General features: G+C 37.0%; 1 protein-coding gene across 4 annotated transcripts in view; it reads right to left on the bottom strand.

The window, feature by feature from the left end:
- Window positions 1–18,846, bottom strand: part of PRKN (parkin RBR E3 ubiquitin protein ligase) — a 721,078-nt gene that overhangs the window by 580,604 nt on the left and 121,628 nt on the right. For 3 of the 4 annotated variants that reach the window (XM_027880020.1, XM_027880017.1, XM_027880018.1), the window contains exon 2: window positions 11,807–11,970. In XM_027880020.1, coding sequence (XP_027735821.1) covers window positions 11,807–11,970 — 164 coding nt within the window. Of the gene's footprint in view, window positions 1–11,806; window positions 11,971–12,048; window positions 12,068–18,846 lie in introns of those variants that run through there. The other variant, XM_027880019.1, reaches the window with a different exon arrangement.

Here is an 18,846-nt window from a genome sequence, read left to right on the forward strand (position 1 = left end):
CACACATCTAAATAGAAGTTTGATTTAAAAAAGAATGCAAGTTTGATTCACACTCATTCAGTCCCAGGATAGGAAGTCTCACAAATACTTGCCCATGAGACCTCAGATAATCAACCTGAACTCTGTATTGGAGGAAATCTGGACTACAGCAAACACAATTGAGAACAACAACAACAAAGTTTTGATGAGAAGTGAATAAGCAGGGTGTCCAAAAGGAGTACTTTTTCTCACATAGTCAAAGTTCCTTGACTATGCAAAAAAGAATCAGAAAGAACCCGTCTCATAGTCTATATAATAATAGACTAAAAATTCAAAAGCAGCAATATTGGCAGATTGCACTGTGAATCATTTGGACTTGTAGCAGCAGGTTGTAGCACCTTGTGCACCTCAAAATCAGCAGTCCATATTCCAGGATGAAAGGCTGGAAAGTAATTAGCACACTCTGATAAAATCAAATCACATGGATGTAAATTACTGTTACAATGAAAAATGATCAAAGATTAATTAGTATAAATATAAATGAATGTCACAAGTCTTTTTCTGACTCATGCAGGAAGCTTCTATAACACAGCCAAATAGGTCATGTCCTAAATACCATTATCGTCAAGAAAATGGAAGTAGTCCCTTTCAAAACAACATAAAGTTACAGGACTATGAGGATTACTGAGTTATAGGGACATTAAAAAACATATTTCAGCCTCCTCTCTGTAGTGTAATGAAGTCAGGACATGACACAATTCTTCAGCAACAACACCTCACATGCTCTCCTTGGTATGCACCTTTTAAAAAAGGCTTCAGCATGCTGATATTTCACAAAGCATCAAAAGAAGCTACCACAAAGAGATTTCAAAGTGGGCAATGGCAAAACAAGGCTCCAAAGCCAACCTCATCCTAGTCTCACTTTAGAAAAGGTTATTTCTCTCTCAAATACTCTTTTTTTCTAAACTCTACTGCAACTTCTCTCATGTAAGCAGCACTAGAAACCCCGGTGTTGACTAATAGCCTCCAGTACAGTGCAACTTTAAACCTGCAGATACTGTGAGCTACTGAATATCCTACAGGGCTATTCTCTGCGGTTAGAAAAATTTGATTTTTAGTTTTTAACTATAAATACACAATACATCACACTAAATTACCTTACGATGGAAGTAGCATGTTCCTTATGCAGTGAAACAATGGAACATACGAAAGTTTCCCTAAATTCCCAGTTCTATATTTCATTTATTTATTGATAGCAATTTTTTCAATATTTTCTATACCCCACAGGGGCCTTGCAAAGTCAATCCTTCTTTTTAATAGAAAAATAACATTTCTGAGAGATTTGAATTGTGTCAGGAGATAAGTAATTCACAGATTGCTTTATGACTGACACATAATACAACCAGAGACACAAGGAGATTAAATCCTGTGGCTACTTGAGGTATGAACCCATTCTGTGTCAATCTTCCTCCATTTGTTTCTGGAGACTGACACCATGCAGTGCTCACAAGTCAGAAATGCATCAATCCTTCAGAGAAATAGGAGAGAGCTTTCATTTGCATTCACTTAAACAGATGAAATCAGCAATTAATGCCACTGGAAATGGACACTTCTGGGGATCCTGCTTTTATTACCTCTGCAGTGATAAAGGATGGCATTTACAGAATGGTCCTCTGAAAAGCAAGTGCACAAATCAATGCAGGAATATAGTGTAGGAATGAATACTGCTATGTGCTACTGCATCCAGTCTCTCCACTCTTCTGAAATCAGAATTAGAACTCGTAGCTCTAATTCATAATCATGCTAAATGCTTACTTGGCTGAATAGTGTTTATATGGCCAACATTTCTTGTTGAAAATACATCCCACCAAATCAGTGGTTACCAGTTCACCTCTCCAAATCTTGTTTCCAGTAATGTATTTAGAATTGCCAGCAGTTCTGCACCACATAATTTTTCAGTTGCCTTGCTGGATTATAGGATAACATTTCCAATACCCTCCTTCAATAAAAATGGTCATAAATATTGAGTAGGCTGTGCAAGTTTAATATTTTGTTTCAATTTATTGTTTTAGGTAATGCATTCCCTGCATAGCTCAAGTCAGGTAAATGAGCTGGAGTATTTCTAAATTGATTTCCCACAAAATAGAGTTGCATGGATTACTGCTCTTCAGTTTGGAATTAAGGAGTTGTTTATTATTTTTTAAAAAATGTACTGAAAAAATCTCTAGTCTTTTTAATTTTTAAAAAATATTAACATTTTGTGAGGTAGAAGTCTTTAATCTTTTCTGATGGTAGTCTTAAAAAATTTTGATTCTGATGACCTGCTAAGTGGCTCTACCACTGAAGGTAGATTTCTGTAATGTAATCACACCTCTTTTGAAGGAGATAACATGTTCATCTCTGCTGTTTTAGGTGTCAGACCTTGAATGCAGTTCTTTATATTCTCCACAAATAGACTTACATTGCAAATGATATTAACACATTGAAAATTTCTGATTTCCCCATTTACATTTTGTTTTTTTTTTTTTAAATATGGGCTTACCAGTGGCCGCTGTCAATTCATATGCTTTGGCAATTCAATTCCTTGGGTTTCCTTGCTCTTGCAGTTATCTATAATACATCTCAACCTTCACCTTATCTCTTGCCTATTTCCTGACTGGTAGGACAACCTCAGATTCTTCATGAACCCTGCCATATAATCATTTTTCTTTGGTTGCTCATCTAATCTCCTCACATTTAGTATATACCATATAATTAAGTGTAAATGTCTCTGTCAAACCCTTCAGATCTACCTGAAGCCTTTTTATCTGAAATTCCAACAATCCTTCAAGACTTTTGATTCTCAGTCTGGAAATGTTTACATCAGCATGGCATATATTTCCACATGTATCCTTTCTTCCCCTTGTAATTGTGCTGTGTTGTTGAATCACTTCCTCAGTTCCTATATTTGTCATAGTGACAGCAAAAAAAAATTATAAAAAAATTTTTAGAAAGCTAATACAAGTTTCAACTTCTACTTGGTGACCAGAAATAAAAATTAAACCAGTATTACAAAGCTAAGCATCTTAGTACATTCAGAAGAAAGGCACTAGAGTTTTCACTATTCGTAAAGAAGAAGGGAACACTTTTATAAAGAATAAGGTTTACAGTGATGTATATTCAGTTGGTCATTTTAATTTATTTACTGTCATTTATGGTCACTGAAACATTTTTGCTATAAAATTCTGACAGTAGAAACATTAAGATGCTTTAAAATTGGATTGATTTTTCCTTTCCTGAAGCTCTGACACTTTAAGTTGCATGTGCTTTAACTGTAGCAATAAACACAGTGCTTTAAGATAAATAGTAAACAAAAGACCCCAAATCACTATCTAGGGTAATGAAAATAAGGCAGGAATAAAGGTTATATGATATTGGTTAAAGAGGAAGGCAGCTAATATTGTCTTTACCTAAAAACACTTGCATACATTTATTTGTTTTGTACGCACAGTTTGCTGCATATCATGAAAGATACAAATGAATAGATTGCTATGTTAAAGATGGGAAGGTAATACAGTAAAAATATTTTATAGGATAATGTGGGATGAGCTATATAAGAAACAGATCATGAAGTCAGAGTTCTGCTATATCACGCATACCAAATATACGACAATAAAACTTTTATATGTTTCCATCATACTGTTTTATGTCAAATAGTTAATAGGGGGAAAACTGTATTAGAAATGTTTTTGAAGTTTAAAAATGTTTCATTATTGGTATCTATTTCTGTATTAATTCCACCATAAAAGTAGCAACTGGGGTTTTTAAGTCTTTTCATGAGAAGTGTAACCAAAAAATTGCCAGCACTTGCACACCTTTTCAAAATTACCTAAAATAAGGTGATGAACTTTTATACATTGTCACACATATATAGACAAACTGATAGAAAGACATGCATGAAGTCCAGTATCTCACAAAAGGACCTGGCTGTTCTCCTGCCAGGAATCCAGCTGTCTGAGATGAGACAGTCCTCCCCAGATTTCCCACAAGGCCTCCTCCACTACCTGTAGCTATTCCACTGTCCTGTAGCTCTACATCCTCCTGCAGATCTGCCAGCTTCTTGGTTAGACACAAGGAGATCAGAAAACAAGGAGGTCAGCAGATAGTACAGAAGTGCATCACCCAAAAAGAGACAGAAACCATAGGCAGAAGGAAATGTTCACTCATTGGCAGATAGAGCAGATCTGCAAGGCAATTCAGTTTTGTCATTCTCTCTCCCCCATTATTCCTTAGGCTGGGAAGGGGAAAGATTAGAAAGAACTATTAGTTTCCTAAGTTGGTTTAACATTGCAGTGTACAGCAGATGTTGTATGGGAACAGGATTTCAAAGAACTGGAACTGATTGGGAAAAGCAGGAAATGTGGCTTTAACTGTGGGAAATTAATAATAAGAAAAGCAGTACGAGTAAAGTAAACACGGATCAATTCATTCATGAACAGCACGGAAAACTGGACTCAGCAGAAATGGGAATTACATCTGTGCCTCTATGGATGGAAGGTATATAATTTTGCACTAGCTTAGAAGCTTCCCCAGGACAGTAAGGACTCTGTATGTGCAAGAAACAAAAGGGGAAGGAGAGAATGAGTGAGAGGCAAAATGAGCAGGAGAGAATGCGAGGGAGAATGCTGGCTCGTGGAAAGTCAATGGCTTCATTTTCACTAAATCAATGGAGCCAATGTTTTATGTGAAAAAATGAAATAACAACCTGCTCTGTATATGAGGAAAGTGATTCATTTGTGGAACAGGTACTTTTGCTGCTTTATTTAGTCTAAATGAGAAGAGAAAATTGTATTGCTCCATTATTCTTCTTATTACTGATTTATTTTTTTTAAACACTTTACATTCATTTCTCCAACAGGCTTTTAGAGTTCATAAGAAAGCTTCTAGGAATTGGACATTCAGTGAGGATTGCTCCAAGGATACATAAGAAATTATATACCTACTTTTGCTTCAAAAACTCCTAAAATAATTGTCTTGTTTCTCTTTAAGCCTGTACTGGTGTTAGGCCTTTGCTGTCATAGTGCAACAACTGTGTTCTTTTCATTTTTTCTCCCCATCTCCCCGTCCCCTCCCCCATCAAAACTGTGCCTCACAGGAATAATTCTGCCTCTCCTGGAGTACTGAGTATTTTCATCCATGATGAAAACTAAAACCAGATATGAAGCATTTAAGTTTCCGTCCCACAATTTCAACTAAAATGAGTGAGAAAGCTTGAAAAACAAAAATAAAAGAAGAAACCCCAGAACAGTTTACTAAATAGCTGTGTGACCTTGATAATTACCAGTATAAACATTTTACAGATGAAATTTCAGACAATCAGAGCTGTAAAAATTTAAATAAATAAAAATAAGAGTAAAGCAAAGAAATTATGCCAAGGAACTATATTCCACCTTTTTATTGAGGGGGTATATTTGGTATGCTACCTGCTATTTAAAATATATTTCCAACACTGAAGTTTACAGTTTTATTATCCTGACACAACATTCTCAATGTTAAAAATAATCCTCAGATGCTCTGTCCCAATTTCCCATTCCTTAATCCAGTATCTTCACTAAGTACAGTGTTAATTAAATCCTAATTTTTAGTTATGAATTTGGAAATACAAAGTCTCTATGGATCCTTCCTTATAAATGTACTTTACCGGAAGAATAAATATCATATTTTTCTTTTGAAGAAAAGGAAGGAAGAAGGAAGGAAATACCCCCTACTACCCCTGACCTTCTGCTTATTCAACGACAGTTTTCGGTAACGGTGTTCAGTATGCTAAACATTTTTTCACCAAAGCAATTTAGAAAGGTAAACGAATGAAAGATGTGGACTGACCCTTCTCCTACTGTCACTATTTACAGATTCATAAAAGTTAGTACTCACTGCCACCACTTGAACAACTGCAGCTTTTTCAAGTTTTTTTCTTGCCCATTTTCTCTCCTGCAACCTAATGAAGGATCCAAATCATAAAATGGACAGAACTGTAAACATGTGAATTGGGTTACACTTATGATCGGGGGAATGGTTTAAAAAGTGCCTGCCGAATGCAAGTATGTAGACAGAAAACAAAAGCCCATCTAATACAAGTGCAGTTTTCAAGATAATTTCATAGAAATATCTATAAATGTCTTGAGAAGAACTAGAGTGGTTTGCCAGAGGAGTTTCTTATCAACTTACTGTATATCGTGCAAATAGCATTGCAATTTCTCTATCAGTCCGACACAAAGCGACGGCTCTTTCAAAAATGGATTTTGTAAAATTCACTTAATGACCTCAATGTAGTGATTTTTAACTGCTTAAGGGAAATGAAGTTTAAAAAAAAATCATCTGCTGCCTGAAGATATTCTCACATATAAGAAATTAAAACCAGCCATAGATGGAATAGAAATTCATAAGACTCCCATCTTACTGAAACTGTGAGCAAAGTGGAAAACAAAAGAAACTCATATTTAGAAATTAGGAAATTAATCTAAAAGGGCAGCACAGGTCATTCAGAAATAATATGAGTTAGTAAGATTCCTCTAAGAATACTGGCACCAGAAACCCTCTTCCAGAGAACCTCGAACCAGACTGAGCAGACAACACAAGAATTCGTCTAGGTGCCAAAACCCAGATATATCAAGAAATTAAATACAAATTTGTACAGACTGCACACTGCAGAAAATTTGCCACACTTCCTCCTCAATCATTTGCAGGCCAACTAAAACACACTAAGAAATGTCAGAAGAATAGAGAAGGAACGAGCAAACTTCAAGGCCATGATAGAATCTGCAGCCTCCTCAAACATGGCACATTCACATTTTAGAGTTACTAAACTACTTGAAGATAATTTATCCCTCATTTATCTATAGTTAAATATTTTTTGTAGTCTTCTACTTCCAGGAAAAACTTAGCATAAAAAATATTGTACAGAAATGCCTTTAGAGGCAGAATGGAAATGTGTTACTGGGCTTGAAGGACAAATCTATTAATGCATTTAGCTCTTGATCTGCCAACATGTATTCTCTTCAAGAGATATGGAAAATCCGTAGACCTGAGCTAGCCCTGACTTAATATAACACTAAATATGGCTACACAGTAATTTCCCCATTTATTATGGCCATATAATACCCTGAGGCCCATCACGAGTCTTGAAAAAATTTTTTTCAACAATGTCACAGTGAGTCTGCAGCCATCACAAGAAACAAGAATGGGAAGCACTGTTATCCTCTTATTTAGCCAAGTCCACATTACCTGGCACCACAGATGTGGCATCTCTAGATTTCCTCTGTTATTATAATGTACCTAAGTATTATTCAGCTAGCTTTTCCTATTTTGAAGAAGTATAGTATACATCTCTTCCAGCTTTACAAAGAAGAAAAGACTTAGGTCGATCAAATATTGACCAAAAATACTGATTTAAACACACACAAATAAAATCATTTTCTCTCTCTAAATTTCACATGCGATGATTGATTCAGTCAGTGTGTCTGTAGGCAAATCTCTACAAACAGCATTTAAGAATGTAAATGTTGGCTCAACTGCATTCTGTAACCCATAAAACTGTTGAACATCAAAGTTGTTCCTGTAAGTGATTTGGTATCCTACATATAAAACTGTAGATTGCAACACAAGGCAGTACTGGCGTTTGTCAAAAGACCCAATCCAATCCTAGTGTTCAGTGGTTTATAACTAAATATTGGGGGGTTTGTGCTGTTGAGGGACGCATTTTGCACTGTGTCACCTGGTTACTTCTTTGAACCTTCAGTAAAATGAAACAGAGAAATATAAGAACTGCTGGAAGCTCTACTGTAGTGAGCTGTGCTTGGAGTAAGAAAGTTGCCATACATTTAAGTACACAAGCTTCTTCTTCAGTGAAATGCAATGTTGCATTGTTCAAATTCCTCTTCCTGCTACAAAACAGCACCATTTCTCCCTACCACTTCTCCTTTCCTGTCTCCATACAGATGATCATTTGTGCTGCTACTCCAGTTGCGCCATTCCTTTTTACTCATTTTCAGTTATGCTTGTGAGCTCACAAATCAGTGTTCAACAGAAAGTTCTAGTCGTGCTTGTTTGTTTCTTGAATGTATGTATAAATTATTTTAGGCAAGCACCTATATGGATGGATGCTGTTACATCCAAATTCACGTGAAACCTATGCTCCAAACCTTGAGCCTACGCTCCAGTCAAAGTCCAGCTTCTGACTCAGAAGCTGTCTCAGTGGAGCACTGCCTTCAGCTAACAAGTCCTGGTACTAATCCTGTTTAGTCTTTTTCTGTTTCAAAGAACAGTATTTTCTAGATTTACCTCATAGAGAAAACACTGTAATGGTACAGGACTGGGAAACAGAAGACTTAATTCTATCCCTATTTTGCTGTCGACTGTGGACAAACTAAGCTACTGATTCCCATCACATCATTTGTCTGCTTTATTCATTTACACGGTAAGCTCTGCAAGGCAGGGAATCTCTCTTGCAAACTGTTTGCAAAGAGCTTCCTCACACAAAGGGATTTTGAGTTCTCCAAGAAAAGTGAAATCTGTACTAATATAATACTGCTGCTATCACCAGCAGTAAATTTCAAATTGTTTGCATTGAGCAAAACTGTGTAACGATAGGTATTATCTACCTGGCTTTCAGAAGCTTTGCTGACTAATTTTGCCATTCTTGGAGGCAGTGGCGATTTTGTAAGCAGTCACCCCCTGTTAGGACACTTTAGTGTTCGTGCTATGCAGCTACCTCCTGTTTATTCTGTTGGTGACTCTGTTATGGTTCTGTTCTACTTTCACTATTATTGCCCCAAGAAGACCTTACCACTATTCTCCCGTACCCATGACAGCCTTCTGAAAGGATTTCTATTTTTCAGTCTATATTAACAGAAAAGTGAACTGTAATCAGTAGGGAGCTCTTCATCATTCTCTGAAATGTTTAGCATCCTTAAAGTGACACCATTTGCTACACTTTTAGGAAGCAGTTTATTGCTCTAATTCCTTCTTATGAGATTCAAATTTGCAGGTTCCATTCTTCATCCAGTCATTACCAATATTTCCTTAACATGGCTCTAATTTCATGACTTGTGCCTTAGTCACTAGCTTAGATACTGATCTCTCTGCACAGTTGAATCAGTGTCTAATCTTCCTCTCTTTTTTCAAGGACAAAATACTTATCTGGGTACCAAATTAAATGTCTCCCCACATACTTCACTTCTATCCTTCCTACAATATTTTTATTGTCATTCTTGATATCAAAATAATTTTTTAAGATCTCAGCTTGTCACTTTCTTTCTTACAATAATTTCTCTTTAATTTCTGTCCATTCCAGCTTCATTTCTTTTTCACAAGTTTCAGCTACCAGGAAAGATTTTTCCTTCTCTCCCAACAGGAAAAAACCCCACAGCTTTCACATCTCAGTTATGTTTTGTATTAGCTACCTGAGATCCTGAAGTAGCTGTCAAGCCAAATCTAGTTGTTGTGTGAAACCAGTAAAGTTTGCTATCCTGGAGTATTTCCTATATTCCTGCCCCATATTCATGCAGTTACCGCAGCTTTTCCCATGTCCTCTATAATCTCATTATCTGTAATACCATCACTTCTCCTTCCTGACCTCTAGTCGTCCACAGTATCTTGGATAAATAAGTTCAAAAGTAATTTACAAAAAATGGAAGTACAAAATGGTCTTAATAGAAAGTCGATGTTATCATATAACAAAATATCCTTAAAGCATCAGTTGAGTACAAACTGATATTATATTTTTCTTGTTCTGCATGTAAATCCATAGGTCTAGAAAACAAGAGCTAGTTAATTTGTTCATATGTGATATTAATTCTGAAATTATAGATGCAACATAAATGCCAGCAGTTAGTATTTCTCTAGTACCCAAGTTTTATTAGCATTCAGCTTCTTAAGCAAAAAAATCAAACAGCCTGCCTTAGGAACCCAAACACCTCAAATGCTCAACTCATCTTCTTGTGCTGACAAATTTCAGGAATAAATAAAGTTACATACATTAATATACAACAGAAAAAAAAATGCAAACACAGAAGCAAAGTAGAATACACCTAATCAAATATCAAGAATAAAAATGTAGGTAATACACACTGATGATATTAATCATTGCAATATTTAAGACACCTAAACACAGAAGTATGGATTATACCATCTGGAAAAGCTTTTGAATGTCCTATCTGCTTTAGAAGCCAAGTATCAAAGCAATAATGTATAGATCCAGTTTACTAAATAATAGAAAGTCTTGACTACACGTGGTAATTCTGACATTCCAATGAAATTAAGCAATCAGCAGGTCTGTATATCTGGAACGCAATTTTTAATTTACCCTGGCAACAGACCGTATGCTGTAGCTGACAACAAACATGGTTGCAAGTGTCAAACTGGGCTGAAAATCTGTGTTTCATGCTGACTTAAAATGGTAGTAATACCAACACCTACAGCTTCCCAGGAAAAGCCAAGTGATTCAGAAGCTTCTGACAGAACAACACAGACACCGAAAACTAGCAACTGGCAACTGACAGCTTCTACAATTCACATGATTTTTTTTATTTTATTCTTACACTGTCATATGTGTGTTTTCACATATAAGTGAAGCACACTGATGTATATGCCATGCATGTATGCATCAACACTTTGACGGCTGATGCACTGGAGACTGAGAATTCACGTTTCTATACCTTTGTGTGCTGAAACTCCCTAAAGCGCTTTGCAAAACAATAAATATCATACCCAAGGAGAAACAGTGATAGGTCATCAATACACTAGTGACTTTCTGTACCCTGGCTTAGCAGCCATTTTAAGTACAGAAATACGTCTGAAATATGAGCACCAATTAATCTGAATAGTTCTGCCACTGAGAGAGAGATCTCTTATACAATCACCTGCAGTACCACAGATTACATCTGCAGCTCTTTGATACCACTGCAGAAGGACAGCAATTTCATTAAATCAGTATTTGCACTCAGTTGAAAGGCCAGCAGGTTTCCCCAAGTTCCCCAGTTGTCTTAAATGTGTGATCTTATGCCATGGGAGTGAACTGCCAAATGCACATTCAGGATATAAACAAAACTATTTATAAAGCAACTGCAGCTGCACTGGTAGATATGGCAAAGAGCAAGTTGAACCTGTCTTTCAGTGCTTACCACGGATGAACAGCTCTTTGCATTTATTGAAGAGAACAGTTTGCTAACTTTCAGAAGCTGAAATTCAGATATCTACTTATAGCTGCTCTTCTGTGCTCTCTGCTCCTCTTTTAGCTTCACACGTTTATGAGTTCAGTGGTTTGGAGTACACTTCTGTGGGCTTTCTGATCTGGAACCATCCCTCCAGCGGCACACACCTGTGCAGACACAGCAGCACACGGAGCAGCAGCAGCCCTGTAGCTATCCTCCAGGGGTCACAATTGGGTTACAAATTCTTTCAAATGTGATGACTGTGCAGCCTGATTTAGAGCAATTTATTCACATCCTTCTTCATTAAGATTCAAATGGAATAAGTAAGATAGAAATTGAACAGATACAGAAATTGTGCATGGTTTGCTTCTGTAGTCAGTAAACATTTATTCACTAGGCACAGCTCTCTCTCGTGCTTTCTCTCTCATATTCTCTCTCTTTCCCTACCCTTCCTGCTTGCTGTTTTAATGCATAATTAAGAAGGTCAGAATTAATGAAGCAGTGTGGAGTAAAGTTCAAGGAATCCCCAGGCACTATTTATTCTATTAGATCTCAGGCATGAACATCAGATTGGCAGCATTAGAGGCAGAGGCAGTGTAGCTGGCAGCGGTCCAGGAGAGAAGCTACCAAGGGATTCTTACCTGCAGTGTCAAGTCATTGCTGAGCTCCCTCCCTGCAAAAATCACCCGCAGCTGGTCGGCTGGAACTCCCTGTCGCTGGGCAACTGCCTCCTTCAGCTGGAGGATGCTGGCGTCCAGACCAACCTCCACCGGGAAGCCATGGCTGGAGTTGAACCTGACAAACACTGAACAAGAGCAAAAGAGCTTTTTAAGCGAGAATTTCTCATGATGTGTTTGTACTAGAGCGACTATGGGAGGCTTACTCTTCAATTTCAGGAAGCATGTACTATTTTCAGAGAAAAGCTATTAATACTCCCTCGTAGCATTTTTAAACTCATCACAGAATAGTTAGTGATCACTAAATAAAAAACAGGAGTTTCCCCTTGGCAGTGTTAGCAATCACAGAGAACATTTAGAATCAGAAGAAACCCCACTAGGCAGCTGTCTAAGTAGTTGCTAACTGGCACAAAAGGTTTTCAGTTCAGTCCTAACCTTTTCAGGCACGGGCACACATGCTTTCTGTGCCCCATATGCTCTTCCCCAACGCATATATCAAATAAATGCAGGAAACTCGGGTATGCTCTAGAGCCAAAATATACAGAGTTGCACAAGGGAAAACAATTCCTTGTTACAAGGCAAAGCACAGTCATATAAACTGGTTTGCCACAGATATAATTCTACAGAAGTAAAGATGGAGAGAAAATCACATGCTAGAAGACATCAGAATCACAGAATTCAGTGTTTGGGAGTGTTGTATTACAGCACGGTCTTTTCCGAGTTCACTAAAATATCTGCAGTACATAACTCCTGTCAGCATCCACCTTCAGTGCAGAAAATCACTACTGCACCAGTCATATCATTTTTAGAGCTGCAGCAACTGGTTTATACATCCAGAGAAGCCCAGCAAACAAACTCATAAGCTTCCTGCCGTTCAGCTGGCAGAACTGTTTTTCATAAGGAGTCTGAATGTGCTCACTGAGCCCATGGTCAGGGGAATGACTGCAAGAACTATGAAACAGGAAAAAGCCTCATTACATCCATATCAGTCACGGAGATTGTACGAACAGGAGACATGTCCCCAGTGGATTGCTTCGACCAATACCTTCACAGGCAGGAAGCAAAGGAATTAGCAAAACACAATATAAAACAAACAAAAAACCCACATTTATATCAATTAGATAGTGGAAACCTGCCACCTAAACTGCTTGCGTATTGATTGCAACAACCAGCCTTTTTAAGGATTTATTTCCTATTCCCACTGCAGTGTTTTAGCTGAAGATATTAATCCTTTGCATTTTTGTTGACCGACAGAAAACATAAGCTCAAAAGTACTTATCCAGTTTAAAGAAATAACTATTTTTAAAACTGAAAATTGGAATTTTATATTTTTCAAACATGGAGTCTGCCTGACAACTCCAAAGGTGTCAGATACTTTAAGAACATTTGGTTATGGCTGAGAATGCTGCCATTGTTTTGCCCAGCAGCCAATGTTGCGGGTATCTGCAATTTCACATCTTCAACTCCGATCTGGCTAATCTTTAAGGGATAAAGCCAGATACTAATAAAGTTTAACACATCATCTTAAGTTTTGCACTTGAAAGCACCCTCTTAGTGTACTAAAATACAATGTAAGATTGCACAATGCAGTATCAGGCAAGTGCCCTGCACTGTGTTACGCAGCCTCCTGCAGTACATCTTGTTAGGGGTTTTGACTCCTACTTAAAGGTGTTCTGGAAATAACTGAAGTGTGCAGGCTGTATACTCAGACTGCTCAGAAAAATCAGCAAAATTTTAATTTTATTTTGATTATGGTTTGGAGAGCAAAAGAGGATGTATATGGCAAAAAATAATTACAGCTAATGGGAACTGAACATTTCCCATCTTTCCAGGAACACTCATAGTACTCCACTGTGAATAACATTATCGGGGCCAATAGCAAAATACATAGTTAAGTCAGTGGGGAATATACTTTCTTAATATGCTTTATCTCACTATGTTAATATATATATATATTTAATACATGTATATAGATTATGCTCGCATACAGGCAATAAAGGTATACATGTGCATCTCCAAAGAGTCCTTTCTAACTAATACATAATCCTCTTTCTCCCTAGTCTTACAAAGGCCAGTGCTATTCATTTTGGAAATTAAAAAACAAAACAAAACAAAACCAAAAACCAAAACAAAACAAACCACAAAAAAATCCAAAACACACACATACAGAAAAAAAACCTCCAACAAAATCAGCAGATGCATTGACTCTACAAATCACATCTAAGAGGAAAGTGCTTGATAAAAGAAGCATTAAAAAAGTATCATTTAAATTAATTATAAAGCAGTACTAGTTTTTCAAGACAGTATAAATCCAATACACTTACTGGAAGCATGAGTCACATTCAACATCAAAAATTTCAACACCTTCTCTTAAATAAATTTATTTTTATTCACTTATAACAGGTATAGTCCCCATTGTGTATGAGGTATCAGAGGTTTACTATCACAGTTCCTACCACATGCAAACATCAAAATGATAGGAGTGCAACATTTTGCATTCCAGAGCACAGAAGAACACAGAAGCCTGAAGAATGCTAGAAAAATGACAGAAAAATGCTAGAATGCCGAAATTTGCTTGCTAGAAAGTTCTAATACACAGATATTTTGCCTCTAAGCACTTTTATTCTATTATATAGTCTGCAATCCACCAACTCTTTTTAATGTAAAAGAACAGAAGAGAACTTTGTTTACTTTCACAGAGCATAAAAAAGATTAAATACAAAAATTCAGTATGTGGAATAAAACCAGAATTTCATTAATATAATATTTCAAGCTGTCTTTTTGGGCAAAGTAGGTTTCTTTTCTTTTTGCCATTTCTCCTCAAAAATTAAATAATGTTCTTAGCAACTCATGTTATTCAAGAGATCACAGGTGAAGGTTTGAAGACATTTGAGACCTCTCTACAGAACATACACTTTGAAAAGATTTTGACTTTAAAGTTTTGCCTACTATAATTTAAATAAATATTGGCTTAACAAGAGATTAGAGAATTTACCTGAGGCCTAAACTGTGACGGATATCCAAAACAAGTAAATAAAATAACTCAGATAAAAGTACATGGGGCAAGTGTGTTGGGGAGCTGAAGAATTGCAAGTGAAGGCTGGAAGAAAGCTTGGGGGACAGCATCCCTGCCAGGATCTCAGCAGGCCCCATCTCAGAGCCCTGGATTCAGCAGCCTCTCTTCTTTGGCAAGCCATATAAAAAGCGCCAAAGATTTAATCCCCATTGTTATCCCACAGATTTTCCAGTTCTGAACGGAGAAGATAAATATAAAATGTTGGAGAAGCTTAGGCCTTGCCTGTGAACAAACTGTGAAGGCACAGTCCTGATATACAGAACCAAAGCAACTCAACTGTGCCAAGAATGAAAAAAAGTTGTAGATGTCTTTACATTGCTACATGCAAAACACAAATTTCCTTTTTAGTTTTGACATAAAATACCCAATTCATTTGTTTCCTAAACTAATGAATCACACCAAACAAAAGCTGTAACATACAACATATCATCTGTGGCAAAAGAATGCACATATTTAAAGATTTTATTGCCTAAGATCTAATTCCCCCTTCTTCCTAGAGACAAAACAAAGAATGTTACCAAAGTTTAACCCAAAGACAGAGTGAAATATGTGGTGGGGGGGGAAGTTTTGTGACAGTATCTGTGGTGATCAGATCCCTTGACTCAGCACAGGACTTGAGAATACAGCTTTTCTCAGCTCAAAAACCTACATCTAGACACATTTCACACTTGAAAGTATTATCCTTCCCTTTTCAGTAATAAATTTGTCTCATAAACTGTGATTAATAATTTATCCAGTACAGCTGACCAATTTAATACCAGTTAAAAACAGGAAAATGCAGAAGGTAGAAATCCAGAGAACAAAAAATCCTTGCCCCTCTGCTGAAGTAGTGTGGAACTGTTCTGGAAGTCCCTCTGTTTCCACACAACTGTGCATCACCTTTCAAGGCACAGGCTGAAGGCAGCTGTTCCAAGTATCTGTTTTATTTCAATAAAAAAAATAAAACCATATAAAACATATTTTTCAGATCCCTGGGGCTCTTGCATCTTCAATCATACAAGATATTGTTCTAGTATTTTAATCTTTAGATTTAATTAGCTTTAGATGCATTTGTAGACACTTTATAAACTCTCAGTGAATATCAATTGCTGCCTGGAATTTCTACACCCTAAATTTTAGAAATGCAACTGTAGGATATATGCAGTGTGAGAAACTTGCAGCAGAACACAAGATAATGGGATGGCACTAAATCTTGTTCCACAACTTTTTATTGTTATTTTCTTCTTTTCAGTGTGCCAAGGGAACTGAAAAATGGGAAAGAAGTAATGCAAAAGACTAAAAAGGAACAAAAACCAGAAAAAAGATGAGTTGGGGAGACTGTGAGCTGAGGTCAGGACTGGAAAGGAATAGCTGGGAATTGTATTAACTTGTAATTGGTTTGTATTACACAGCCAGTCAGCACACGTTAATGAAAGTCCAATCAAAGGGTTAAACAACTTTATGCAAAGTTCTTTGTCTTTCCACAGCAACTTAAGCAGCCTAAAACTGGTGCAGTCATTTTCTTCACAGATCTGTGTATCTAGATTTTCCACTGGAATAGGAGACATTCCCAAGACCTTTTGCTCCCCAGAGCACTGGAGAGTAGGGTGGTTCCATCAGCTCCACTTTAATTCCTACCCTACTTCCACTACATCATGTCCCACTTTGGAGGCTGTCACTGTCACAAAGTTCTGGCCAAATGGCTTACTTGATTTTTTCCCTGACATAAATATGTGATAAAATCTCATCATCATTAGAATAACCAGTCCCATGGCAATTCATGTATCCCTTTCATCAATTAGCAAAAATATCCTCAGCTCTCTCCAAGAAAACTCTTAAACAGATGTCATTTCTTCAAAAAGTTGCCAAATTCCAACAAATTGGAGCCAAGTTGAGATAACAGGATACTGAGTCTCGATGCCCTTGCACTGAACATCCTGCCAACAATTCCCTTCTTCTTTAAAGAGGGAAATCCAACTACAGAACCTCTGCTGTCTACAGAAGGAGTGAGATAGTGTCTCAGAGACAAATGATTTCACACATTTCAGCCTGTACGGCTGAAAATCAACAGCTTGAACACTACCCCAAGATGAGTGGGTTCTCACTGCAGATATTGATGCACAGATACGACATTTTCTGGGCAAGATGCCCCGCTGTACATTTTGCACCAGGTCCCGAGTGACAGGTATATGCAGTGAAGTTAACCATGACTTAATGAGTTACCACTCACTGCTGAGCCATGATAACTGGAAGCATTAGGCCTCCTCGATCATTGCATTTGTGAAATAAAATTAATGCACATTAATGTAAGCCAACTTCACAGCCGCAGCAGAAAAAGAGCCTACACAGGCAATAAGTGGCAACTCATTAAGCTAGAGTAATTTGGTTGCTTCTGATCATTTGTAAATTACCTTCACCTAACGAATGATTTTATGATGTAGTCACACATAGAGAGCAATACAGTAATCTAACATAAACAATGTCTATAAAACCCCATCCTTGGTGAGGTTATTTCTGTCCTTTAGCAAGGAATAAACTCTCTCTTTATTGATAGCTAATACCAAATGAATATCATAAAAATATGTTCCTTGATCATTAACTCAAATTTCAAGACTGAGATTTCTGACGGTTTTATTTACTTTTTATATAAAAAACACGATTGGCTTTTATTCAAACTACTGTTTAGGGAAATCAAGACAGTATTATCCATAAATGCTACATATGTACCCAATGACTGTTTTCTACAAAGTCATGAGCAGCATGGAAAGGGTGAGTAGGGATAGGGCACTCACAAGATTTAGAGGGCATCATATCAAATTTATATGAGCTAGGTTCAAAAGTGGCAAAAGTGCTATGTTTGCCCACAATACTAGCAGCAGACCTTCTAGAAAACTCAGCCAGAGTTTTCAAGTGGTAGATGCAGAGTGTGTAAATTTGGCTCAAGGGGAAAAAAGAAATGGGCAGTTTCAGGCAGCTCAGTAATCTCTCTACTGGAAACAAAAGAACAATATACACTAGTATGAAATAAATACTTTATGTGTAGGTTTTGAGCTTAGAAAAGCAACATCTTTCAGTCATATGCTGAGCCAAAGAGGAACATATGACTGCAAGGAAGGTAAAAAATAACAGATACTATCACATGATTTTTTTATTTTTTTTTTTTAACTTATTCTTAAGAAAATACATCTTAAAACTCCTGTCATTTGAGTTAAAGATAACCGGAAGAGCACCAGGGAGAAATATCATCTGTGTTTGCCCTATTGTCTTTCTTCAGAAGGGTCTCTGCTTATGGTCACTGCTGTGGACAATAATACATTGGGTTTAACAGTCCCTTCTGCTGAACGATTACGGTGCTCTCTTGTAGATATACTGGGTTTGCATCTCCATACCTGTACTCCAACAGAAAGTAAGACTGAGTAAAATCTAGCAAGCAGGCGGGTTAACAGTTTCCTCCCAGCACTTCATGCTACTAACCAATTCAAACCAAGAATAGAGGCAAATAAACAAAAAAAAGAGTTCAGCACCAGAGTCTTTTCTGCCTCCATAGCTATGCATGCACATGTAGTTACTTTCTTATATTGCAATAAGACAATTTTTAAACTCAGCAGTTCTCACAGTAACCTAATTTTGTTCTAGGAAGTATGCCTCTTAATCCAAGACACACGCTAAATTTGTCCAGTAAATTATTTCCTGTGATTAATTCACTCACTTTTACTATTCTCTTTAAAGTTGGAGGAATGCATAGCTAGCTAACCCAACACTACAATTATGCTGGCATTTCCTTTATAAGTCTCTTAAAAAATGCTATTTTCCTAGCTATTTTTGCCCTGATTTACTGGCTGCTTAAGTCAGCACAAAGCTGCCATGAACTTCCTTGATACAGAATCAACCTAAATTCATTTTTCATTTTAAATACATGCATACTGTTCTTTAATGTGCTTGGACATGG

The sequence above is a fragment of the Empidonax traillii genome, unplaced genomic scaffold (genome assembly GCF_003031625.1).
Source record: "Empidonax traillii isolate 1590-97213 ecotype Southwest subspecies unplaced genomic scaffold, ASM303162v1 scaffold63:size2014119, whole genome shotgun sequence".
In the NCBI taxonomy this organism is placed as follows: domain Eukaryota; kingdom Metazoa; phylum Chordata; class Aves; order Passeriformes; family Tyrannidae; genus Empidonax; species Empidonax traillii.